At 53.2% G+C, this 25,639-nt stretch overlaps 1 protein-coding gene across 1 annotated transcript in view; it reads left to right on the top strand.

The window, feature by feature from the left end:
- LOC308523068 (zinc finger protein 521) overlaps positions 1-25,639 on the top strand; it is a gene marked incomplete at its 5' end in the record, with an annotated part of 152,263 nt that overhangs the window by 18,462 nt on the left and 108,162 nt on the right. Inside the window, one exon of the mRNA XM_081096729.1 lies at positions 6,673-6,757. Within this exon, the coding sequence (XP_080952855.1) occupies positions 6,673-6,757 (85 nt within the window). The remainder of the gene's footprint in view (positions 1-6,672; positions 6,758-25,639) is intronic.

Here is a 25,639-nt window from a genome sequence, read left to right on the forward strand (position 1 = left end):
AACAGCAAACAAACCAACAAAACCTGCCCGACCAGTGTGGCTCAGTAGTTGGGCATTGACCTAGGATCCAGGAGGTCAAGGTTCGATTCCCAGTCAGGCCCAGGTTGCAGGCTTGATTCCCAGTGAGGGGCATGCAGGAGGCAGCTGATCAATGATTCCCTCTCATCACTGATGTTTCTGTCTCTCCTCCCTTTCTCTCTGAAATCAATAAAAATATATTTATGATTAGAAATTGTTAAAAATGAGAAATATTTATTGAAATAAAAGCTTTGACAGGTATGATTAACTCTAGACAGGACAGCAGTGAAGAGAAATATCAGTGGTTTGTTAAGTGTTAGATGGGGACGTAGAGGAAACTAATTTCTAAAAGATGCCTGACAAGCAGTTAGGGCGCCTGGAGGACAGGCGGGAAGACCCCAGTCTACGGCGACGGCATTCGGGGGAAGGTAACAGAGAGTGTGTGCGACACATCAACGGAAGAAATGCCTGAACGTCTGCAGGAGAGACTCACCTGAGCTCTCAGGTTGCAGTGGTCCTGTCCGTGTCGAGCTGGACAAATCCACGTAAACACGTGGTTACAGACATGGCACTGGAGCTGCAGGACAGCGAGGGCAGGAGACGGTCTTGCCGTGGACGAGGGGCCTTTGGGGAGCCACTCCTCCCCTGTGGCCCTGGTCCAGGGTCCGGGCCTGGGAGCCGGAGGTGCAGGTGGCCAGGAGCTGTGCCTTCCCCGTTAGCGGGTCCCATGCCAGTCCCGGCATCTCCTAGCCCACAGCTCTGCGCAGCTCTACGGAGCCGTCTTTCAAAAAGGCCCTAAAACGCAAGTGGAAAACCACCTGCCAACGATCAGAGTCTAGAAACTGTTAAAACCCAGGGGGTGGGGCAGGTGGCACCCACCTTGGCTGTGATGGTCACAGCCTGCATGTTGGGGGCAGGCCACTTACTTCATCCATAAAGTAAGGACAGTCCCTCTCTCATTTACTCCCACCGTTTGTTACATGGGAGCTTCAGGCATGCGAGTTCTTTATAGGCTGTAAAGCGTAGAATCATAGGAGATGGTTCTTAATTTAGTACAGAAATCGGGGGAAGCTATGGTTCCTGGCCTCTGAGAGCTTATGCGTTAGACTTATAACAAACAAAACCACCAAGAAATTAAAACTGTTTGCAACGCTACTTATAACCATAAGCATAGATTCTTGTTGGTGCACACCAGGTGCGGGGGGGTAACAGGAACGGGGGGTGGCGGGGCGCAGGGTAGGTTTAATGCTATAAACACACACACACAAACCAAGTACCATGAAGGGCCGATGTATTCCCCTTGCTGTTAGGAAAATGTCCAAGCGCCACTGAGATTTACGCGTTGTTAACATTTAGCCGTGTTTGCTGTATCGGTAGGTGACTCCTCTTTTGCGGTCTCTTGGTAGTTAATGACAAACATCATTTCCTTTTACACCAAAGAATTCAGCGCGCCTCTCCTCACAAAAGGGGCGTGCCCACATGACCACAGCACCCTGATCAAACCTAACCAGCCGACAGGATTTCCCCGACGCCACCTAATAACTCCCTGGTGCTCAGATTCCCTCCGTTTCCTTAAACACCTTAATAGCTGTTCTCTCCCCAGATCAGAATCACGCATTCTGGTCCAGCCAGCATAGGTGAGCGTCGACCTATGAACCGGGAGGTCACGGTTCGATTCCCCGTCAGGGCACAGTCCCGGGCTGCTGGCTCGGTCCCCAGTGGGGGGCGTGCAGGAGGCAGCCGATGCATGATTCTCTCTCACATTGATTTTTCTCTCTCCCTTTCCCTCTCCCTTCTTCTCTGAAACCAGTAAAAAAATATTTTTAAAGAAATCCCACATTCTATTCACACACATATTTATTAAGTCTTTTTGGTCTCTTTCATCTGAGAACAGTCCTTCTACTCCCCTCTTTCCCTCCCCTCCCCCCCACACACATAACCTGGACTTTTGGAAGATAACAGGCCAGGGATATGCTTGATTTGTGTGGAAGAATAGTCTGGATTTGTGTAATTTTTTTTTTTTTTCAAAGTGCTAGGTGTTCCTCTAATAGTGCTTTTCCTGAAAAGGCGTGATGAGTTGCAGGGTCCACTGATGTACGGACACTTCCTGTTGCATCACACCCAGGCCGTCCGGTCAGGCCCTGCCATGATTAATCATGAACGGAATAGCCGGGCTCGTTTGCCTGCGGCTCCGACTTCCGTGCAGACAGACCATCTCTCTCTGCAGCTCTCAGAGGCTGCACAGGGCCCCTCAGAAAGCCTCTCCGAGTGGCTCTGCACCCATTCGTCCTTGTCCTCGGTCCTGCTCGGTGGCGTCGCACATAGCGGATTTGTCATCCGTCACCCTCCTCCGCCGGCGTTCCATGGAGGACAGCCCCCTCAGCACATGGCCCGCACCCCCGCTTCCTCCTGAAAAGGCTCGGCCTCTGTTCCCGTCAGTTACCAATTTGGAGAACAAGAAATTCATGGAGTGGTCGCTTCCAATGGGGGCAACCCAGATTTCTTTTCTGTTTCTGTTTTTGAGGGTTACTATGGATTCATCGATTTTTTTTTTTTTATACTCAGTGTTGTTCTTGTTTTAAAGCAATTTACAAGTACCAAGTATTATTATTTTTTTAATTTGTCGAGGCTAAATGTGAAGCCTGAGTCCTAATGGAGTATAGATTGAATGGGGGGGAGGGGGTGGGTTAGTCAGAATAATGTTTTCTTTTAAGCGTGTGTGATTAAAGCTCCCAGTCATTTTTTTTTTTTAATTTATGGGATGCTCTTTCCTGAACGCCTCTGAGTACCTTAACCAGAGTCTCGCTGAACACAAGGATGTCAAAAAGGCACATTCAAATTGTTCGCAAAATCAATCAAAAATAATGAGGTGCGAGGAGAAAGTTGTATCCTTGATAATTACATCTATCAGTATCAGAAAACAAAAGCGAACAATCAGGAAATGACAACCGCACTCCCAAGCAGCACATTAAAAAAGGCTAATGAAAAAAAGCCTCTTTTAAAAATTGTTCCAAATTAGCATTTCAAGTCAATTGACAACTGAAGCGCTGGTGAAGGCCAATCTGGGGCCCAAACAATGGAAGTTCTGTCTCTACTCTTATCTGCTTTTGAAAGGAGTGCTGCTCCCTTGACTTTCCTGTTGTCTCCTATGTAAATGGGGCGATTGTCCTAGGGAAGTGGCAGTCCCCTGTACCTCACAGGGCGTCACCCTGGGGCACTTACTGGCTTAATTGGCGGTTCTGTGTGTTAGGGGTTGACCTGGAGGAAGGGGAGCAGGTGGGGCAAGGTGTCCAGAGCGCTCCTCCCAGCGTTCTTCCCGTTCTGCCCGGAAAGGGGTTAGTATCTCTGCCACCTCAGACAAGGGGTCCTGCGTGTAGCATGTGGACCCGTGGGTGGGAGTACCAGGAGAGCCGGTTGAAGCCTAGAATTAGGGAGAATTCCTTCCTAAATCTAGGGCTGGAGTGGACTCGCCTCCAAGAGAATGAGCTCCCCAAGGCCCCCTGTTCAGAGGTTACGATCGCTTTACTCAGACGGGGCGCCAGCGGGCAGGGCTCTTCGCATTCTGCTAAGTCTACAAAAAGGGGTGCGTGAAAGGCCACTTAAACTTCCTTTTTATAAATGAGGGTAAAACTGAATTTTATGCCATGGCTTTCAACAGAAAACCTCAGCACATCCCGACTTGCACATCCCCGTATTGTCTTTGGGAAAGGAGATGCGTGAGGAAGTCAGGTTCAACGCACAGCATTGTTAAGGCCCTGGTACCTCGTTTTGGGTCACATTAATCTTCATTTCATCTAGCGCCAAGTTTAGCAGCTTGTATATAAGAATATGACTTTGTTAAAAAGAAAAGGAAGCAATATTTTGTTAATATAAGAAGCATTCAAACCCGTAAAGAACTTTTGTGAGTTTATTTGAGCCGAACTGTCAACAGTTGCCAGGAAGCAGAATCTCAACGGATTGGGACGATGCTCCTAGAGTGGCGGGTTCGTACATCACAGTCAGTGGAGGAGGCAGTAAGTGGGCTGAGTGAAATCCACTGGTGACAGATTAGGGAGGCGGGAGCCAGCCAAGGGGGTGGGGGAGGGGAGACCCCTGGGATTGGATAAAAAGTAAAATGATGGACACATACAGTGGGGCCTTGACTTACGAGTGTCCCCACTAACGAGTTTTTCGAGATACGAGCCGTCTCTCGGCTGATTTTTTGCTTTGAGTTGCGAGCTAAAATTCGGGTTATGAGCCAGCTTCAGATACCCCACCGCTAGTTGGCGCAGCGAACGTCACAGTGAATGCCACAACATCAGCCCAGCATCACGTGTCTCACTCGTTCACTTTTTGATTTGACATACGAGTAATTTGAGTTACGAGCTCCGTCATGGAATGAATTAAACTCGTAAGTCAAGGCCCCACTGTACTTCTCTTACTTAGGTGGGTGCAGGAGAGTTAACAGTCAACAGTTAACTCAGTGACATTGAGGGGAAAAGGAATATTACTTTGACATCCCAAGATACGTTATCATAGATGCAAAAAGACAACAGGATCAGTTAAGGTCACGATGGGCCTTTGTCGAGGAAGATACTGGCCTAGGGCGTGACTACCCACCATAAACTGCTTTTTAATTTAAAACGTTTTGATTTCAGACTGTCCTTTGTGGTGACTTTAGGTCTCTGAGTTGGCAAGGCCGCCACGCAGGCCTTCCCTGAGCTGGTCAGGTTCGCACGCGGCCCCTTTTCGTCCACAGTTTTAAATGCCATCTGATGGGTAGAATTGTTATTCGAATTGTCAGTAGTGACAAACACATTTGCTTTCCGTGATAAAGGAAGACGTACACATAGATCTTCAAATGTGTCCGCTTATTTGGAAGATGGTAGTGGTGCTAGTATTTCATTATTTTGGTTTGTCAAGTGATTTTATTCTTTATTATTAGACCAGGAGGAAAAAAATAAAAAGCCCTCCGATATTCCGCCCACATACTCATCAGTCATCATTTTTGGAGACGCTTGCCGACACGCTGGATGCTTTACTGGGCTAACGAGAGAAAGACTGGCCGTTAAGTTTATGCCTCTTTGTTTTCCAGCAGGGTGGCGAGTCAGGAGTGATGCTGGAAGTATGCTAATAAACAACGTGTAATGGAGGTCAGCCGGGAGTAAGAAATATTTCCTAACTAGTTCTAAAGGGAAATAACGTTAGAAAAGGGAGAGAGGTTATTTACGCCACACGTGTTGCTCTATATGTCACCATCAAAACCATCTTGTGAACAGCTCCGCGCAGTAAATCCTCCTGGTGCGTGTCAGGGCGTTCGCCGTCCCTGGGAGATTGAGAGTCGGGCCTCGCACCCGCCTTGCGTGCGGCCCGTTATGCGGTGGAGGAAGCTCCCATCCGATCCGCGCCTGCGCTGCCCTGTTCACAGGCAGCACCCGTGTCTGCCGCAGCGGCAAACGCTGCTGTGACAAGAACGAAAACTTTGCATTCGCGGCCTTTAGCGCTTTAATCACGCAGGAAAGGGCGCAGTCCTCGTGCTGCGCGTTGGTTTTGTTGAGTCCTCTGCGCGTCATTGCAGATCGCGGGCGGCTCTGTCCTGCGGCTGCTGCCGGCACACCAGGTGTGTGTGCGGCGGCGAAATGACAATCCGGCGAGAACGCCTGAGCACATGGTCATTGATGTGATTTTACAAATGTCATTTTCTCACATTGGGGAGATTTTAAAAACGGATTATTTCACGATGGTTTTAATTATAAATATTAGGTTTCATCGTAGAGGAGTTTCTGTGACTGTCTTCTGGAAGACGCAACCGGTACCTTACTGAGTTCATCGCGTAGTGCTCAGCCAGATGTGGGGCACAGCGGTACAGATGTCAGATCACCCAGGCTGCTTTCTTCCAGAGCCCGGCGTGTAGAGTCAAAGGGCTCATTTCTCTTCCCAGTTGCAGGGCCCTGTGACATCAGGCCAATACTTCCTCGGGCCTCAGTTTCTTACTGGTGATACTGGAAGTATAACTCCTGCTCTGTTCCCTCCCGGGACCTGGTGTAAAATGATGAATGGTGTTGGTATGTTCACTAGGATAAGAAATTCTGTGAATTCCTTATGTAAGAAAATATGTATTTAAATGCTAGGACTTACCAATTTTTGAAAAAATCATCTAGATTTCAGGCTTCAGCTAAAAATTATAATTTCTAAATCTCTTAGCTAGATCCCCCGAACCTTAATTTATTGGCCATTTTATGTAGGGATATCTGGAAGCAACACCACAGTTATTTTGATCAGAATGAAAGCCTGACCTTCAAAAACACTGGTTTCTTGAAACTCCATCACCACATGTTACAGGTTAAAAAAAAAATACTAGCTTCTGCATTTGACTTTAGGACTCTTTAAAAATACATCATGCCATCATTCGGTCCCTCGTGGCTTCCAGCGGTTTGCCACTGAAAGCGTGGTGTTGGGAATGAGGCCACGGGGTCTCAGGGAGGAACTCGTGTAACGCGGTCCAAGCCGCCCACGGTAGGTTAGTGGGCGACATCTGTAAGAGCAGCATCTCAGAAAAAGGTGTGAGTAGGGCTGGGTGCGTGCGTGCGTGTGTGTGTGTGTGTGTGTGTGTGTGTAACAAAGCCATACAAAGTGCATGCGTCTAAGTAATTCTGTCTGTACTTGTTTTCTCAGAAGAAGACCTATCAGTGCATCAAGTGTCAGATGGTTTTCTACAACGAATGGGATATTCAGGTGCATGTTGCAAATCACATGATTGGTGAGTGACCCTCTAAACCTTATTACGGACGGATGTTTCTCCTGCTTGTGTCCCTCCCTGCCTTGCCGTTACGCAGAGTTAAAGATGAATTAATTGCTCAGCCAGCACTGCGTTCCCTAAGCATGATTGATTGATTGTTTTTTTATCACTATCCGTCGGCCTGATCACGCATTAGCACGTTTCCTTTTCCGCAAGGGCCAGTGCAGGCTTCTGCAGAGGGTTACGTGTCTGCTGCCCGTCAGAGCACAGGTGATTAGCAAATTAAACTCCTAATCACGTTCGCATTATTGGGCGCGGACAGGAATGGTTAATGAACTGGGTGTTCGCTTTCCATGGAGTTTGAGACGGGTTTTAATTTCAGAAGTTATTACGGTAATGGCACTGCTGCTGCTGCTGACGCATCTTTGTTTCAGAATCCAAAGTGGGGAGCTCTTGGGCTGGGGACACATAAATAATTCAAATGGCCACGAGCTGGTTTGACCTGTATGGTTCCACCAGCCTGGAAGTGATCATGATGGAAAAGGTCACGTGAAGAATTTGGTGCTCCTTGTTTATTGCAGAAAATTCACACAGCTCTTGAGAGAGGGCGTCTGGGCCGAGCCCCTGGGGTCCCTGTGGACCAGTGTTCCCGGGATGTGGCATCCATCCCCTGGGCCGGAGCTAGAAGGATCCTTTTGTCACCTGTGCACGGCGTCCCATGGTCCCTTCGGTCCTCGGGGCGCGCCTCCCATGCTTTCTAATTGGATAAGACGTAGGGAGAGCACTGAGAGTTCTGCCAGCCGATTGGTTAAACTTTGTCACGCAGACCTCTTTCTGCCAGCGAAATGACAATTGCTGCCTCTTTAAGCTGTTTCTGTACTCACTTGTATTTTTATACTGTGAGAGTGTCTTATTTCTTACTGGCTGCATGGCGTTCTGTAACACCATCAATAATTGTGACGTAATATTTATAAAGTCTGATTAACCTCGTGTTCTCCTGTCGCCAACCTCGAAGACAGGCGGGGATAGGCAGCGGCAGCTTCGCAGGATGTCTGTGGGAGGGCTCCTCCCACTGCTGCCGCTGACCGTGCAAACCAGCCGTCCCGAACGTCTAAGGCTCATGCAGATATTAATAAAGACAAATTCAAAGCATGTTGGGAAATTGATTAATAGGTTTTCAATAGGATTTGCTTTATCGTTTTCAAATGATGGGTCTCTGGGAGGATTATTGCTGATAAAAGACTCAGTGCTTCCTTGTGCAAAACGGAACGTGCATGCAACAGCTAGACTGTCGGTCATTTATCGCTGTGTTTCCCGGGTTTGAGGACGAGCATTGGTAGCGATGTCTTGAACAGTGAACAGCATGCTGGTAACCGTGACAGAATAACAGTGACAACTTGACTGAATGTTTGAAAGGGGCGAACTGTGAGGTTCAAATAATGCGTTTTCTTGCAGTTCCCTTCCGTTTGGGACTAAAAAAAAAACTCTCCGTAAACTTTCAAAACTGCTTTTTGGGGGCTGGGGAGGGTGGATTAGAAGTAAGTTCTTCTTGTGGCCGAAGTTTCATACTTCCCGGCGCTGTCGCGGGGGCAGAGGTTTCGCGGCGACCGTCCGCGACTCTGCTGTGTGCGCAGGGCACACGGGCTTCGCAGGGCACAGGGGCTTCGCAGGGCACACGGGCTTCGCAGGGCACAGGGGCTTCGCAGGGCACACGGGCTTCGCAGGGCACAGGGGCTTCGCAGGGCACAGGGGCTTCGCAGGGCACACGGGCTTCGCAGGGCACACGGGCTTCGCAGGGCACACGGGCTTCGCAGGGCACAGGGGCTTCGCAGGGCACACGGGCTTCGCAGGGCACAGGGGCTTCGCAGGGCACACGGGCTTCGCAGGGCACACGGGCTTCGCAGGGCACAGGGGCTTTGCAGGGCACACGGGCTTCGGGCGGAGTGCTCGCCGCTTGTGGGCATTGAGTGGCGCCTGTGGTTCGTGCCTCTGAGGAGCCGTGTGTGGTGTAGCCTCGCTTTTGGTTCTGGGTCTGCTATTCAGAGGAGCGGACCGCGTGTCTCCGCCGCGTGGCTGACGTCCTGGCGCGTGGGAGGCCCGATTGGGTGCGGGTGGCAGGGCTTTCTGACCCCCGGTTCAGTGCCCTTTTCCCTGAGGTTCGCGGCCGGTCCTGGCCCTTCCTTTCAAGTTGCTTGATACCCTCCCTTGGCATTTCCTTTGATTCCTGGCTGCATTCGAGCGCCTCCCCAGCGCCTCCCCCGCCCCCCAGCGCCTGACGGTGGGTTAATAGGACACTCACTCTCCCTGGGGTCTGAGCATTTGACAGCCCACCTTCTACCAGCGATGCGAGCGCTCCTCCTCCTCACGGAGCCCCGGGACTTAACAGTCACGCTGCTTCTAATAAGAAAGCATGTGGTCCTCTTGCACTTGCGGCCTAAACAGCTGAATAGCATCCATTCGGTTGTCCTGTCTGTTGACCATGCATCCAGGCCCTCACACTGCCTTTGTGTCGTTACATCTGGGGGGGGGTGGGGGGGGAGTGGAGCGGGCGAAGTCACGGAGGATAAGATATCCTTTTCTAAGGTCCCAGCGTGATGCTTAGTCTCTCAAATGAGGCAGGCGGCCTGCTTGTGCTGGCTGAAATTCCTCCATGGAGGGTAGGTACGTGCAGGTTGTGGATCTGTGTATGTTTTTGTCTAATCCAAAAGTCATCGCAGCTGGACACGGAGCGGGGAAGAGCGATCAGCGGCGGACCCCCTCGCACTCTCTGTGCGAACGCGTGCCGGGGCGTTTGCGGGGTTTGCTTTCCGTTTCAAGCCCCGAGGAAGGATCGCGCCCCCGAGGCCGACGGAAAGCCAGGTCTGAGGTGGCGCCCTGCGGGCCACTCGCATCCCTTCTCTAACCGGGACATTCGTGTGCTTCCCTGTCGCACACGTGTGTGCAGGCAGCCTCAGTGTCAGGCGGCCTCCGCGCTTCTTCCTGGCCCCGGGCTGTGGGCCAGGGACACGCGTGTAAGGAAAACCATCACTGTTGCTAGCAGGTCCGCACCGGAGCCGGCTGCCTCAGTGCCCGCAGCCAGTGGTGGACACGTGGTCTGAGTTGCAGGAATAATTATTCCATGAAAATGCAGGAGGGATTTGACTTACGTCTATTAAGGAAAAAAAGGAAACCTCACACGCCACCCCCTTTTGACACATTTCAGTAAGAAATCAGACCAGTGGCTGTATTTAGGGGTTTCTTTTCTTACACACACACATACACACATTCACATTCACATACACACATGAACACATATACACGTGCACACATGTTCACATATACACGCACACACATGCACACACGTACGCACACACGCATACACACATGAACACATATACACGTGCACACATGCACATACGTACACACACACACACACACACGAGCTACAAAACACTTGGACCACCTTCCTGGGAAAGGCTTCCCTCTCGGGGCACAGGGGAGAGCCTCTCCCTGCTGCCTGGTCCCTCCACACAGTGTAGTTGGGATTTGCCCTGAGGGTGCAGAGAGCAGCCATTGTGCTGGGCGCCCTGCAGCTCATTCCTCACGGCTCTTGTCAGCTCCTGCGTCCTTCCATAGGAGCTGTTACATCTCCTTCCAGGGTGCTGTGTCACTGTGCTTGGTACGGGTCAGCCCAGGTAGAGATGAAACTGCAGAACGCAAGTGGGGTTAACCCAGCGAGCCCCGCCTCCGAGACCCCGAGGCCCCGCAGCCGGGAACGTGTCAGATGCTGGGGTGAGGGCCGGCCAGGCCGTGATGGAAAGAGACGGACGCGTTGCCAACAGCTGCTCGTGAGAAGCTGCGTTTTCTCACTCTGGTAATTCTTGACCAATAATTGCCGTCCTCTGATGACCTCGTTCAGTTACAGAGAAGTCTCATCCCTACAGAGGTTGGCGTTGCGACACGCACATAAGTCCCCAAAGAGACGGAGTGTCCCAACAGCCACACGCACTGTCTCGGAAGCGCAGGAGCGAACTGCGGGCGACGGGGCGGACACCGCACCCCCTCTCCACGCAGGCCCTCTCCATGCAGGCCAGCGGCGGCACGGGGGTCCGGGAGGGAGGGGCCGTTGTCCCCGAGCGGTTGCACACTGTGGCTCGGAGGACGGTGGTCAGGGTGCAGCTGGGCTGTTCTCCGCCTCCCCTAACCTTCCCGGAGGGCGGGTAGGAAGGGAATGGCTGCACACCACTCACCTAAGACTTGTTTTTAAAAATCAACTTGGAAATGATGACTTAATGCTGTGTTTTTTTTGTATTTTTCATCTGATCCGAAAGACAAGTCCTAACTGCAAAATTGGGCCTAAGGTGGCAGAGTGCCCTGTTTTGTGGAGAAAAAAAAAGGAAAATCCAGAAATAGTCACTAATGAACATGTTTCAGATGGACCAGGTGATGTTTAGAGCATTTGGGGGAAGCAAAGCAAAACTAGCCAAAGCCGGTTTGGCTCAGCGGATAGAGCGTCGGCCTGCGGACTGAAAGGTCCCAGGTTCGATTCCGGTCAAGGGCATGTACCTGGGTTGCAGGCACTTCCCCAGTGGGGGATGTGCAGGAGGCAGCTGATCGATGTTTCTCTCTCATCGATGTTTCTGGCTCTCTGTCTCTCTCCCTTCCTCTCTGTAAAAAATCAATAAAATATATTTAATAAAAAAAAAAAAGCAAAACTAGAATTTAAGACTATATTGCCCTGGCTGGCTTGGCTCAGTGTATAGAGCAGTGATGGCGAACCTATGACACGCATGTCAGAGGTGACATGCAAACTCATTTTTTGGGTTGATTTTTCTTTGTTAAATGGCATTTAAATATATAAAATAAATATCAAAAATATAAGTCTTTGTTTTACTGTGGTTGCAAAGTTCAAAAAATTTCTATATGTGACACAGCACCAGAGTTAAGTTAGGGTTTTTCAAAATGCTGACATGCCGAGCTCAAAAGGTTCGCCATCACTGGTATAGAGCATTGGCCCTCAGATGGAAGGGTCCCGGGTTTGATTCTGGTCAAGGGCATGTAACTTGGTTGCAGGCTCTATGCCCAGCCCTGGACAGGGCACCTGCTGGAGGCAACCAGTCGATGTGTCTCTCTCTCTCTCTCACATGGATGTTTCTCTGTCTCTCCCCCTCCTCGCTCTCTTTCACTCTCTCTAAACATCGATGGAAAAATATCCTTGGGTGAGGATTAACAACAACCAAGACTGTAAATGCGAGGTAATATGAGAACAGTGGACACAGATACTGTTTCCATTCGAATAGCTAACTCTCAGTGCTGTGTAGATAAATGTGATTTTAAGAGGCGTGGGAAGGTCAAGCCTTCTGCGGCGCCCGCGAGAAGATGCGAACCCCGTGCATTACGCTGCACGTGGTACACATCCCGGACGTGGAGACGGGAAGAAGGCAGGAGTCAGTCTGGTACGGGGTGCGCTGAGCTGGTTGTGGGCGTTCGTGCTGCCGTTTGCTAGACGCCTCAGGCCACAGATGGCCTCCTGTCCCTTCGTCCCTTCAGTGGGCAGTGTGCTGGGCGACTGATCTTCATGAGGGTCTGGTGAGGTTCAGTATCACCTCCGAAGCATTTGAGCCTGAGTGCTCTCGCTGTCGCGTAGACGAAAGCCAGCGTTTCAGGACTGTGGTGTCTCTGGGCTTTATATGCCTCAGGGGGACACAACCAGAGATGTGGGTCTCTGCACGGGAGGATAGAGGGCCGCGTGGCCCTGTAAGCTCTGTTTGTTGGCTGCGTTTCTTCCTAAAGAACAGAAATGAGTCTATGGTGACGTGGGGCGTCCACAGGCGTCCACACCGCGCTGTCCTACGAAGCTCAAAGGCATCGGGTCCTCTGGAGTTTACATTAATTCTCAACGAGGTGATTGCATTTTTTTTTTTAGGTCATCTTCATTTGATTGCTTACAAAACTCAGGGAATTCAGAAACGAGCATTTGGTGTTAAATATGGTGAAATACTGGCTTATTTCATTCAGAGCTGGATTAAAAGCGATGAAATCTGGGCAGTTTACTGGTAACAGAAAGCTACCCTCGTGTGGGCAATGCTGGCTTATTTGAAAAGCCCACAAAGGGCTTCTGCATGGACCGTCCAGAAGGGACCCCTCTCTTTCCTCGCCATCTGCACAGGAGCCGAGGACCGGGCCAGGTCATCTCTCCTCAGCTGTCAGGGCATTAGCGTAGGTAATGGAGCAAGCGCCGCGTTCTGCTGGGTGTTGTTTCTCAGAGATGCTCATCGATTTACACAGATAATTCTATTTATTTCTCAGAGTTGGTCCAAGTGAGCCGGGCAGAGCATTTCCAATGACTTTATCTTTGTGTGCAACGTAACTTTTGTTTAAAAAAAACACACACACACACACACAAAACGGTGTCACACCTACTGTGCAGATGGCTGCATGATTTGTAAACCAGCCAAAACATTTAAACCGATGTGCGAGCTGGGGATAGAGCAAGTGAAGGATACAGTGGAGTGCGGGCCACCGGTCTGATAATCAGAGGATTCTAAGTTGTGTGCCGTGCGGAGGGCTGGTCACAGCGATGGCGGGGACGCGTGCCAGGGACGGCAAGGTGCCTCCTGGATCTCAGGATGGCGCCTGGGCCCCGCAGGCCGCGGTTTGAGAACCGCACATTTGCTGTACAGCTGGCGGCTCTGTGTGGGGACATCAGATAAAACTTACGTAGAATGAAGTGTTATTGCTCAGGATGAAATTGTTCAGAGAGGGGATCTGAGGCAGTAACTGAACCCGGAGTCCTGGTACCCATGAAGCAGACTGTAAATATGAAGAGGGCCTAATTATCTGCGCGATTTAACAGAAACGCAGGATGTGTTCAGAAAGGACACAGGCGGACACGGAGCCGGGCTGAGGGGGCCACGCGGCCTCCTCCTGGCTCCCCCGCTCACCTGCCTGAAAACAAAGGCAATTTTAAAGAAAATAAAAGAACGAAATGCCTTTAAAAAACAAAACATCTTTCTTCTGAGATGAGACAGTTTTCCAGAGCTCATTTAGTTATTTGGATTCTTATTTCTTAGACAACTTTTAGAGAGAGCCTCTGAGCCCCTCTCTCATTTCAGGGTTAAGCTCTCAGGAGGCAATTCAGAGTGGCCCTTGTTTGGTGTTTGAGCCTGCTTGCAACAGCTGTGATTTTCCAGAATCCAGAATCCTAGCCCTGGCAGGTTTGGCTCAATGGATAGAGCGCTGGCCTGTGGACTGAAGGGTCCCGGGTTCGATTTGGATCAAGGGCACAGGTCCGGGTTGTGGGCTCAATCCGTGCAGGAGGCAGCCGATCCATGACTCTCTCTTTCCCTCCCCCTTCCTCTCTGGAGTCAATAAAAATACTAAAAAAGGAAAAGACAATCCTGGCTGTTCGGGGAGTTTCTGGGTTCCACGCCACTCGCACAGCCTCCTGCACGTCCGTGGTGACGGTGGTTTTCTGAGGGGCGGAGACGCTGGCGGAGACGCAGGCAGGCGGGAGGTTGTTTCTGGCACATTTTGGAGTTTCTCTGCCCGTGAGGAGGCCGGGGAGACTGTGGCGCTGGGGCGGGGCCCGGATGCCGGCGCCCTGGCTGGGCTCGGCACGGCGATGCAGGGAGGACAGTGTCCGCCAGAGGGACAGCTCCCTGTGACGGGGCCAGCGGTGGGCCCAGCTCTTGTGCTCCCTGCGCCTTACTGTAGACCAGTGGTTCTCAACCTTCTGGCCCTTTAAATACAGTTCCTCATGTTGTGACCCAACTATAAAATTATTTTCGTTGCTACTTCATCACTGTCATGTTGCTACTGTGATGAATCGTCATGTAAATAACTGATATGCAGGATGGTCTTAGGCGACCCCTGTGAAAGGGTCGTTCGACCACCAAAGGGGTCGCGACCCCCACGTTGAGAACCGCTGCTCTAGACCATGCTGCACGGACCCACTTTCCACTCGCTGTCTGATATGTTTGCTCTCAAATGTGGCTCTTTGTTCCTTTTTCTTTTTTAAATATATTTTTATTGATTTCGGAGAGGGTGAGGGAGAGAGAGAGATAGGAGCATTGAGGATGAGAGAGACACATTGATCGGCTGCCTCCTGCACACCCCCATCCCGCCCCCCTTCATGAGGATCGAGCCTGCAACCGGGCATGTGCCCTGACCGGGAACTGAACCTGTGACCTCCTGGTTCATGGGTCAGCACTCAACCACGGAGTCACTGCAGCCGGGCACAAATGCGGATCTCTGTCTCTGAGTGAAGTCTGCAAAACGTTCTTGAATGGAGGAAGCAAGTGAGCAACAGAGACACACACAGAGCCCTGCTCTCCAACACAGGACACACAGCGCATCGGGGTCTGCTTTTCACGGCCGGCCAGGCATGCACGAGGGAGAGGCTCTAGGACCTGTTTCCGTCGGTTGCATCTCGTTTCAGGGCCATGGATAGCCGGGAACAAAGGCAAGGGAGCGGCCTGGAGGGGGTGAGGAACCGCAGCCGCGGCTGCATCCTGGGCGGGTGGGGCTGCACAGGTCACCTTTAGAATTATGCCGATGACAGCAGAGCCACCTGCCGAGACCGCAGGTACCGCACTCAGGATGGCGCCCGCGCCCGGCCGGCCGCCGTCGGAGGGCGCACATTTGCTGTACAGCTGGCAGCTCTGTATGGGGCGGCCGTGTGGGCTGGGAGGGAGCTGGAAAGGAGACAAGCATGAAATTTCTTCTAACCCCAACTCGGTTTTTCTGTGCTGTTGGCTGCCTCTCAGCTCCTTGACAAAAAAAAAAAAAACCGAAAAAAAAAAAACACCAATCAGGCCCCCTTTAATCCGCCTGTGATTACCACTGGTATAAAAAGAGGAGCATAATGAGGAAAAATGCCTCGTTTTGTTGCCTTCAAAAGCCAACAAATTGGAGTTAACTTGACAGGAAGTGGCTTAATAATTAGATTATTTATTTATTCCTGACACATATCCCCCTGTTACTAGTCTCAGGAGACCCCGGAGATGGTACGATTTTCAAGCTGCCATTACTTGGCTGTCTTCTGTGAACAAAGAAGCTACTATCTATCAGTCAATTAAATGTGCTCTTCAGGCGGGCCGCGCGGGCCGCGCAGGGAGCCCTGGGACGGTGGCCGGCGCCTGCCTCTGTTCTGTACATCACACTCTCAACTGCGGGCCCGCAGGGATGGAGTGGAGTCGTGCATTAAAATATCACTTGTTGATTTGTTTGCTAATGAAGAGCCATTGAAATGTTTGTGTATTTCTAGGGCAAAATGGTTGCTAACGGGGCCTCCTCACCGGCGTGTCTTGTTCATCTGCCCCGAGTGCTTATCTAAGAATTACTAAAATTAAACTCAACAACCAGATAGGAAAACACCTCTGAGGGAACAGGAGGTGGGTTTTGTGTTTTTTTAAACTATACTTTCATCAGATGGAGCGAATGAAGGCAGGAAAATAGAGAGATGGTGCCATTGCAACCCCTGGCTCGCATTGTATGAATCTGAACAGCCGGCTTCCTCGGACATAACGGGGAAGTCTTTCTCAGGGTGGGGAGCTGCCTTCTTAGTGCTGAACGACATGGACTCCCTGTGAGGACAGTCTACGTAGATGCTGTACCTTCTTAAGGCGAATGACGTTTTGGTAGCAGTTTCTCTGACTCGGTGCATATGCAGGCCCGTCCTTCTCAGGAGCTGAGTGGGGGCTTTTACAGCCAAACTCATAGAGCGTCCGTGATGTGTCGGACCCGTGATGTGGGAGGCAGTCGCACAGCCCCGCCGTGGCGCAGACGCGGGACTTGCTTCTCCATATGTTCCTTTGCCTGCTGCCTCTGTCTTTTCTGTAGCATCACCTGCTTTCCTGCTAAGTGGCGGTGACTTTTCAGCCAGTGTCTTCATCTCTTAACACATTTATCAGCTTCTTACCACTCGCCGTGTCTTTGCTGGACTCCTCTGACTCCCAGTGTTTGGCTGTAAGAATGTATCTGTCGTTAGGGGTTGGGGGCCCCAGAGCTCTAGGCGCCCGTAACATCATGCCGGTGCTCTGCTGAGGTGTGTACTGGGGGCACCGCCGTGGACAGGGATAAATTGGGAATTTAAACCAAGCCCCTGAATATTGAAAAGTGCCCCATCTTCTTCCCATCAGACTTTGGAAGGCTGTATTTTCACGATGACCTGACAACAGGCTGTCAGGAGTTCATTTAAGCTGTCACCGGATGGCCACGTTCCCTATTTCTACCCTGTTATTCCAAGTCATTTTGTTAGAAAAAGCTTAGCTACGCGGAGGTGTTCCGTAATAGAAAATGAATTTGAAACACTTTTCATTAATTGGTGATTAATATATTTCAGGATTAGTTTAAGCAGGGCCCTACCTCCTGCCCAGTCAAGTATGTTCTGGTTAATATCCAATTATCTGCACCTTCGTAGTTATTATGTCTTAATATTTCGGATGTGAGATCCAGGAGCTGGAGAGCAATGCTAATGAGGACCGTAGAGCAAGAATTAGCCAATGACACACTCAGTGATCCTTGCTGAGAAGAGTCTCCCCGGAACACGTGCTTGCCTCTTCCAGGCACCGCCCGAGAAGTGAGGCCACGGCCACAGGCAAGAACCAGGAAACTCACCATCTTCCCTCTTCCATCGTCGCCTGAATGTTCAGGGTTCAGCTTCTCTCAAAGCAGGGCGTTCCCTTCCCGGGGAGTAAGAGTAGGCGGCCGAGAGCTCCTTTGCGTGTTCCGACAGGAGACGCCATGTCCTTTATCTTCCCGTTGAACAGCCACAAGCTGTCTCCTCCTCGGGGGAGGTTTTAACGCAGATCCGTGGAAGCCTTCGCTGCCGCACTGAGGGCGCGGCTTCCTGCTCCTCCCTCCTCTTCCCCACGGTTATGGCCACGCTGCGTGCGGGTGGCCGCGCTCCATGCAATTTCTTCACAGGTAATTTCAGTGTTGAACCCTCCGCCGAGGCTCCCCGGCAGGGCCCCCGGGGGCGTGTGCGGCCCCCCACCACGCCGGGCACGCGCACCGCCCCTGTGCACACTGTGCTGTAATGAAGCCACGTCAGTAAATTGCAGAGCGGGGGGTTGTTGCAGGGGCTGACGACGGCACCTCGGGGTCCATTTGCACCAGATTATTCTTTTTATGGTTATGATTCCTTCCCCTCTCCGGTGCTCTCTTGCTGCCCAACTTGCTGTTGGCCACTGGCAGCCCCGAGGGGCCCGAGGGAACATTGCGGGCATCATTGTTTCTCCAAGGCGCACGCCCGTCACCGTTCACTTCCAAACCCAGAGGCCCCGGGCCTCCGCGGGGCTTTGTAGATGCTCCTTTTCTCCGAGGGCGTCCTTTCTCCTGCTCCTCGTCGCCATCTTCCTAAGAGAACAGATTCGTTAGGAACAGAAGTGGGCCCATTGGTTTGCGGACATTTCATGTTGATGTTATGGCTCCGCAGGCAGGAAGGTCAGCTGACCTTGTCCCTCCCCCAGGGCGGTTCACTAATTTGCAGAAGGGACGTCCGTGGGATTCCTGTTTAAGGAGAAGATTTGTATTTTCAATATCTTCTTGGGTTTCATTAAAACGTGAGGTCATTATGACTATTGTAGAGATTAGTAACTTCTCCTTACCAAGTAGCCATTTCCTGCCCCAGCCAACTTCTGTCGCCCAATAACTAATAAAAAATCGGTGTGGCCTGAAGGCAGGGGCCTTGTCGTCTTACCAGACGGGTAGGAGCCAGGTTTGACCCGGGGTGGGTGTGTGTGCATGTGGGTGACGCTAACCGATCTTGGGGCCTGTGTCCTTGTGTTCCAGCTGCTACTGCAGGTGCTGTTTTGCTTCTCTCTGAGCCTGGGCCACGGCACCGCATCCCGGGTGAAATCTAGAGTTAGAGCCGACGCACCTTCCATTGAGCCATCAACCTGCTGGGCCAGCGACGCCAGGCCCAGCCCCTCGGCCGCGCGCTTCCGCTGGTGGGCCCGAGGACATCGATTTTGAGCTGTCATTTCTAGTGCACATGCTGTAGAATGGAAATTTAAACCTTAATCCACTCAGGAATGCAATTAATTTTTAATGGGCAGTAATACTAATTGAAATAGCCTGAATTCAGTAAGTCACCACCAGACATTTTCCAAAGCAGGAGGCTCCACCGAGAACTGAGGACAGAGCATCGCTGTTGCGCATTTCCAGGACGGAGGCCCACTCTGGCTCCGGGGGAGGGGCTGCTCTTTAAATCAGACCATGGTGCACCTCTCTGTGCATAGAGCTCGTTTTTCAGAGATAATTCCTACTGTTTTACCCTCTGGAATGGGCAAAAAATGTTCCAATTACTTTTCTGTAATGCAAGATTATATTAACATTGTTTTCTAAAGCAATTATGAAGTCACTTGCCAGCAATGTCATGGTTAAACACGAGTCCTTTTAAAAGATATATTTTTATTGACTTCTTTAGAGAGGGAGGAAGGGAGAGGGATAGAGAAGAGAAACATCAGTGATGAGGGAGAAACATCATTGATCCGCTGCCTCCTGCACGTCCCCTGCTGGGGATCGAGCCCGAAACCCAGGCATGTGCCCTGACCAGGAATTGAACCTTGTGACGTCTTGGTTCATGGGTCAACAGTCAACCACTGAGCAACACCAGCCAGGCCAAACACAACCCTCTCAATGACCAATCTCACTGTAGGCTACGTATTGGAGATCCTGTTCCCAGACGTGAGGGGTAGGTTGGTTTACCAGCGTCTGTAAACCCGCTGCCTTGTTTGGTGTGTGTTCCCGAGAACCAAACGTGCGCCCCGCTTTCTCTCACTGGAAATTGCCTTTCGCTTCTGCGCATTATTTCAAAATGGCCTTTTAAATGTGTTGTGAGGGCTTCTTTTTTTTCTAGCTAGAGGAACACAAATTTTGCACAGTAAAACCAAATGATTTCCAGTCATTTCTACACTAAAAACGTTCTTTAACCACATTTATCTGCTGGTAAATGAGGATTTTAAAATGCATCAGCTCTGCTGATGAATGGGCACAGTGTTCAAACGGGCACCCGCATTAAGTTAAAAAAGGCAGCACCGTACATCCTGCTCCGCGGCTCCCGCATCACGGTATCTAATCAGCCAACAGCGCTGTTAAATATTTAGTGAAGTTCCCGCGAACCCTACATCAATTCACGTGGGATGGGAAGACATTTTTGCAGCATGTGAGTAACAATGATGGCGGATATGGGAAGCGCTGTGGCATGGTTTCTAAGGGAGTGTGGGTAGCAGGGCACGAGCGAGTGCAGCAGCCACACCCTCACACTCCTGTGTCAGTGCCCACCCTCGCACTCCTGAGTCAGGGCACACCCTCGCACTCCTGTGTCAGTGCCCACCCTCGCACTCCTGTGTCAGTGCCCACCCTCGCACTCCTGAGTCAGGGCACACCCTCGCACTCCTGAGTCAGTGCCCACCCTCGCACTCCTGAGTCAGGGCACACCCTCGCACTCCTGTGTCAGTGCCCACCCTCGCACTCCTGAGTCAGGGCACACCCTCGCACTCCTGAGTCAGGGCCCACCCTCGCACTCCTGTGTCAGTGCCCACCCTCGCACTCCTGAGTCAGTGCCCACCCTTTGTATTAAGGGTCCAGACTGGCTTGCATTTCGCCATGGTTAAGTGCAAGTGCTGTAGGGATCATTCTGGGGGGAACTAAAATGTCATTGTCGCATGTTTTTAAAAAGGAAGACCTTCTGTTTCACTTTTTAGAGTCTTGTTCGCTGCAGTTGAGCTTCACAATAGGCACGTTCTCCTTTCACGGAGTGGAGAAGGGAGGAGAGGAGGTGAGGGGAGCTCAGTGGGGAGCACCGAGAGCATACTAGGAAGCAGATGGGGGCAGAGTTGTCTCGGCACCGGGGTGGGTGTGCTGACAGATGCTGAGGGGCAGGGCACACCACCGATGTGTGCACAACAGATGACCTCTCCCCGTTTCTTTCTGGTCACACTTGGGAGTTACTTACCCAGACAACAGCCATAGTCCTTTCCGTCTGGAATGGAAATTGGTTTCTAGGGTCCTTAGGCGAGAGCATTGCAGGTACATGTGCTGCGGGCCTGTGGCGGGCCTCACGCTGGTGGTTCGGGGCACGCAGCGCTTTCCGTGGGAGCAGCGTCCGCGGCTCTGAGGGTGCAGGGATGGAGGCTGGCGCTCGCTGGGATCTGCACGGGAGGTGTTTGCTCGTCGCGGGGCCCACTCGCTGGAGTCTCTCTTCCAGCCCGTGTTCTGTGCAGCCAGTGACCACCTATCCCTTCCAGCTGCAGGAGGCCCCCATCCGTGCAGGGCGGCTGGCCGATCCGATCGGCCGAGTTCACACAAGGAGAAACTCGGGAGGCATCTGCTGGGGGCAGTGCCTTTGTTTGCGAAGTGATGTGGATCAGCGGTGTGTTCTCACCAGGAACTCCGCCATGGAGGGGGGAGAGGCGCCCGTGAGGCAGGAGGGAGGGCGGTGCACGTGCCATGGAGGGGGGAGAGGCGCCCGTGAGGCAGGAGGGAGGGCGGTGAACGTGCCATGGAGGGGGGAGAGGCGCCCGTGAGGCAGGAGGGAGGGCGGTGCACGTGCCGCGCTCCGTGTGCGCTGACCTCGGTGAGGAGCGGAGAAGGCCCCGCTTTGCAGCGCGCTGGCCGGGCGGCGAAAATGCTGCTTCAGTTGCTTTCTGCTACTCACATTGGGGAAGGTGCTTATCCTGTGATAATCACCATCAAGGAATATTAATGCGTTCAGCACTTGTAACCCAGAAACTCATTACGGCCGAAGCTGTGCATCATCTGCGAGCAGAGGACTTGGCCCGGCCGCTCTTCCCGGGCGCCCTGCGCTGCGCTGCGCTCCCGGACGGGTCCGCGCCGGGCCACTCGGCTATTTTTGAACCCCAAGCTGCGCAGCTCCGGAACCACCACCACCTTCTGTCCATCGCGCTGCCCGCTGCTGCCTCTGACCGCCCTCCTCCCAGCGGAGTGCGCTGCGCAGTGCGGGGCCAGGTCGCAGTAAAGGAGCCAGAAGGGCCGCGCCCGGCGGGAGGTCAGCCACGGGGTCGGCGTCCATCCCCCCGCCAAGGGGACGCCGGAACCGGCCTGTGTCCCCTGCCCTTGAGCGAGTGCCCGCGGGCCCCGCGTCCTGAATGCAGGTGCCCAGCGCTGAGAGAGGGTGCCCTCTGGGCCCCCCGTGGCCTCGGGCCAGGGCCTGCGTCCAGGGCTTCCGGAGGCCGCGTCTGTCTTTCCCACGATCCTGCGCGTCCCTGGGACCCGGCCCCGAGGTCTGCGGCGTGTGTCCGAGGCAGCGGTGGGCAGTTTTGTCCGTTTAAAACCGGCCCCTGGGGGCACGGTGACAGGACGCGAAGGAGCGTTTCTGGTGGGTCCGGAGTCCCGGAATCCGTCCGACCCCGGTGCCCGCTGTGCTGCGTGGCGGCGCTGGTGAGTGGCGAGCGGTTAGTTTCAGGAGAGTGAGGCTGCTGAGCGGGCGGCGCCTGCCATGTTTTCAGGTGGTTAAATCCCAGGGTTCCCTTTCTCCGACCCCCTGTGCCTCTCCCGTAGGAGCGTGTTCCGCTGCGTGCCCGGTCCGGCTACGTGGCCTGGGTACGTGCCCTGGTGCGTGCTCCGGCTGCGTGCTCCCGCTGCGTGCTCCGGCTGCGTGCTCCGGCTGCGTGCTCCCGCTGCGTGCCCCGGCTGCGTGCTCCCGCTTCGTGCCCCCGCTGCGTTACCCGGCTACGTGCCCCGGCTGCGTGCTCCCGCTGCGTGAGGCGGGGCCGAGAGCACGATGCCCAGCCCCGTCGGGCGGTCTGGCTTCGCAGGCAGCTGCGTGTCCGGGGTCACACCGTGCGCCTGGCCTCGCTGCTGGGAGGATGAGAACGTGGGCTTCGTGACTCCCCACGGGCCCCGAGGAGCAGGTGACTGTGAGTCCCACGGCCTGGCTGCGCTGAGCTGGAGCGCGGGACCCACCAGCGTGAAGCTGACGGCTGTTCGCCAGCTTCCGGCCCGGAGGAGGGTGCCCAGTGGGTCCCGGCTGGGGGCGCTGGGGCAGGTCCAAGTTCCCACGGCCCGGCCGGCGCACGGGCGATGGTCTGGAGTGCGTGGCGGCGGCGGAAACGCCTGTGAACATTGAGGACGTGAGGGCGAAGCCGCCGGAAGTCCCCGCGGGTGCGCAGGCTCCCCCGGAAGCGGCTGGTGCCTCGGTATTTGTTGGCTCTGCTTGTGGAGGGAACGCTCGCGGCGCAGACGGAGGAGGCCCTGAGCTCCGGGCCGGAGCTGGCGGTGGAGACGGCCATAAGGCATCACCATCACCCGGTGAGTCTGCCCGAGGCTGCTCCTCCGCCGAGGTGGCCTCCTGGAGGGTGGCCCCGCCGCCTGCCGCCCGCCCTGCGCTCTGGGCCGCGCCCCTGGCCCAGGCGGGACGGCTGTGTCCTCCCCTCCCGAGATGGGAGCACAGACGGTCCAGCCGCACGTTGCGTTCTCACGTTTACGGTCACTCTTTGCCCCGGACGCGGCGAGGCCCACGTGGGAAGCATGGCCTTCGACGTGGTTTCTGGGCCGCCCGTGTCCTCGGGTGGCTGCCCGTGGGGCCACGCCCGGGCGCTGTGACGCCATGACGCGTCCCCGGGGAGTGGGGCCAAGTGCGTCCCGTGCGGGCGGTGCCGGTAACGGGCTTGTTGGTCACAGAGAGGGGTCCCTCTACCCGGGAACGACGCCGGCAGGAGACTCGGGGGCGAGTTTGTCTTCCGAGTCTGGGTTTGTGTGGGGCCCCGCTCGGAAAGCTCGCGTTTCTACATGAAAAGGCGATTTCTGCTTTTTTTCCGAGTCGGTGTTTCCCAGCCTGCACCTGGCGCCGCCCGTGCACCCCTCGCAGAGGCCTTCAGTGCGGGCGGAGCTTGGCAGTCCCAGTCCGCTCTTCTGTGAGTGACCGCGGGTTCCCCACGCGGGATGGCCTCGGAGAGGGAGGTGGTGGGGTCTCGCGTGTTTAGGCGTGTGTGTGTGTGTGTTGCACGTGTGCACACGCCTTTGTGCAACACGCGCTGGGCGCCAGCCTCTGGTGCACGCCCCTGCGCGGCGGTGAACGCGCCCCCAGCAGCTCGGGGCGCGTGTGCAGGTGGAATGGAACCGGGGAGGCCTCTTGGCCTCTCGTGTTCGAGAGAGAGATTGGAAAAGGGTGTATTTTGGCGTGGCGCCCTTTTTCTATGTAATTGCTGCTTCATTAGGACTTGGAAGCGTTTCCTGTGGTTAAATTTAATCAAATGGCTCAGAATAACAAACGTGTACACTTAAAATTCCAGGGCAAGTTTTGTACATGAAGCATGGTTTTTCTAAATGTAACACACAAACACACACACACACACAGACACACACACACACAGCTGCTGCCACCCCCGTGTCTGTGAATGGCCCAGCTCCTGTTCCCTGTTGCTGATGAATTGGTAATTGATCGCCTGTAGAGGTGTATGTCCTGAGAAATCCCTGCCCAGAGGGCCGGGGTTCGATCTCGGTGAGAACCAAAATGTGAGCACAGATGTCGAGGGCACTGAATAGACTGCCCTGAGCAGATACCAGGCGTGCATTCCTTGGGCGGTGATAGGGCCTTGTGAGCGTGATGGCCATTACACAGACGCGGAAACTGAGGCTGGAGCCATGGCCCCAACGGCAGTGCTGGTGGGCGTGGAGGGAGACGGCCGCCCCCTGCGACCCTCACCCGCTGGCCGTAGTGCAGAGCCATGCCCTCCCCGCCCCCCGCAGGGTCTCCTCCGGGATTCCATTGCGTCAAAGCTGAGGTTGGTGGCGTTCTCCAGGCAACAAAACGTACCCTCGGTTTAGACATTTTATATTCCCACGCCGAGCAGTAAGTAAGGATTTAGCCTGGTGGTTTTCCTCTACTTCCTAAATCAATCTACTTTGAAAGAACTGAGTATATTTCTGCTTCAGAATTTTTTTACTTCTAAATTGTGGGAAATAGGCAACGAAATAGCAAAGGGGGTAAGTTCAGTATGAATAGACGTTCGAGTGAGACATGCTGTTGTGGCTGGAAACGGATGCTCGTCGTTCTGCAAAGCAGCCAGGGGAGGGGTTATGTTCAGGTCTTTTGGAAGGTGCGGCGGTAGATTTAAATGGCAGTAGCTTTGCTCCGAACGGGGTTGAGTATCCAGAATCACACGCTCCTGAGCATGCGAAAGCCCATGTGTCTCTGTCATGTCCCAACGCGACTAATTCTGTTTGTGTATTTATTTATCCACTTACTTAACTTTTCATGGACTTTAGAGAGAGCGTCAGGAAGACAGAGAGAAACATCAGTATGTTCCACTTGTCCATGCATTCATTGGTTGGTTCTTCTGTGTGCCCTGACCCTGACCGGGGATCGAACCTGCAACCTTGGCGTGTTGGGGACGATGCTCTAACCAGCTGAGCCACCTGGCCTGAGTCTAAAAATGTCTAATTCATGTCAGAAATGGGACACGGACACCCAGCACCTCTAGAAGCCTCTCTGTGGGCGTGCATACCCGAGGAGTTAGGCAGGGAAGGGTTCATGTTCTCTCCAGCACGCCAAAGGCACAGACATCACATTCATGACATTTCTCAGGGTTGTCTTTTTTTAATAGATTTTGAACCAATGATATAATTTATTAAATGCCAAAACCTGTTACTAGGTAGAGAAAGAATAATGGACAGTCTTCATGTTACTATTTTGTAATAATTTGCTGTTTCAGGCAGAGGGAGTTGAAACTTGCTCTAAATATTTGTCACAAAACAAGAGCAAAATGTGTCAGGTTTCCTCCCCAAATCAGAGGAGCAGGGGCAGCGAGCTGAGGGTGCACCTGGGTCTGGCTGTGAGGGCCTGTCCAGCAGCTCACGCTGGTGCAGGGAGAAAGCTTCACGTCCTGATGATGCGTCCTTGCTGGTGAAGCGTTCTTGCGGTGGGAGCCGCTAAACAGATTGTAATTTTTATCA

This window comes from Myotis nattereri (genome assembly GCF_964212035.1).
Source record: "Myotis nattereri genome assembly, chromosome: 8".
NCBI classification, from domain to species: Eukaryota; Metazoa; Chordata; class Mammalia; order Chiroptera; family Vespertilionidae; genus Myotis; species Myotis nattereri.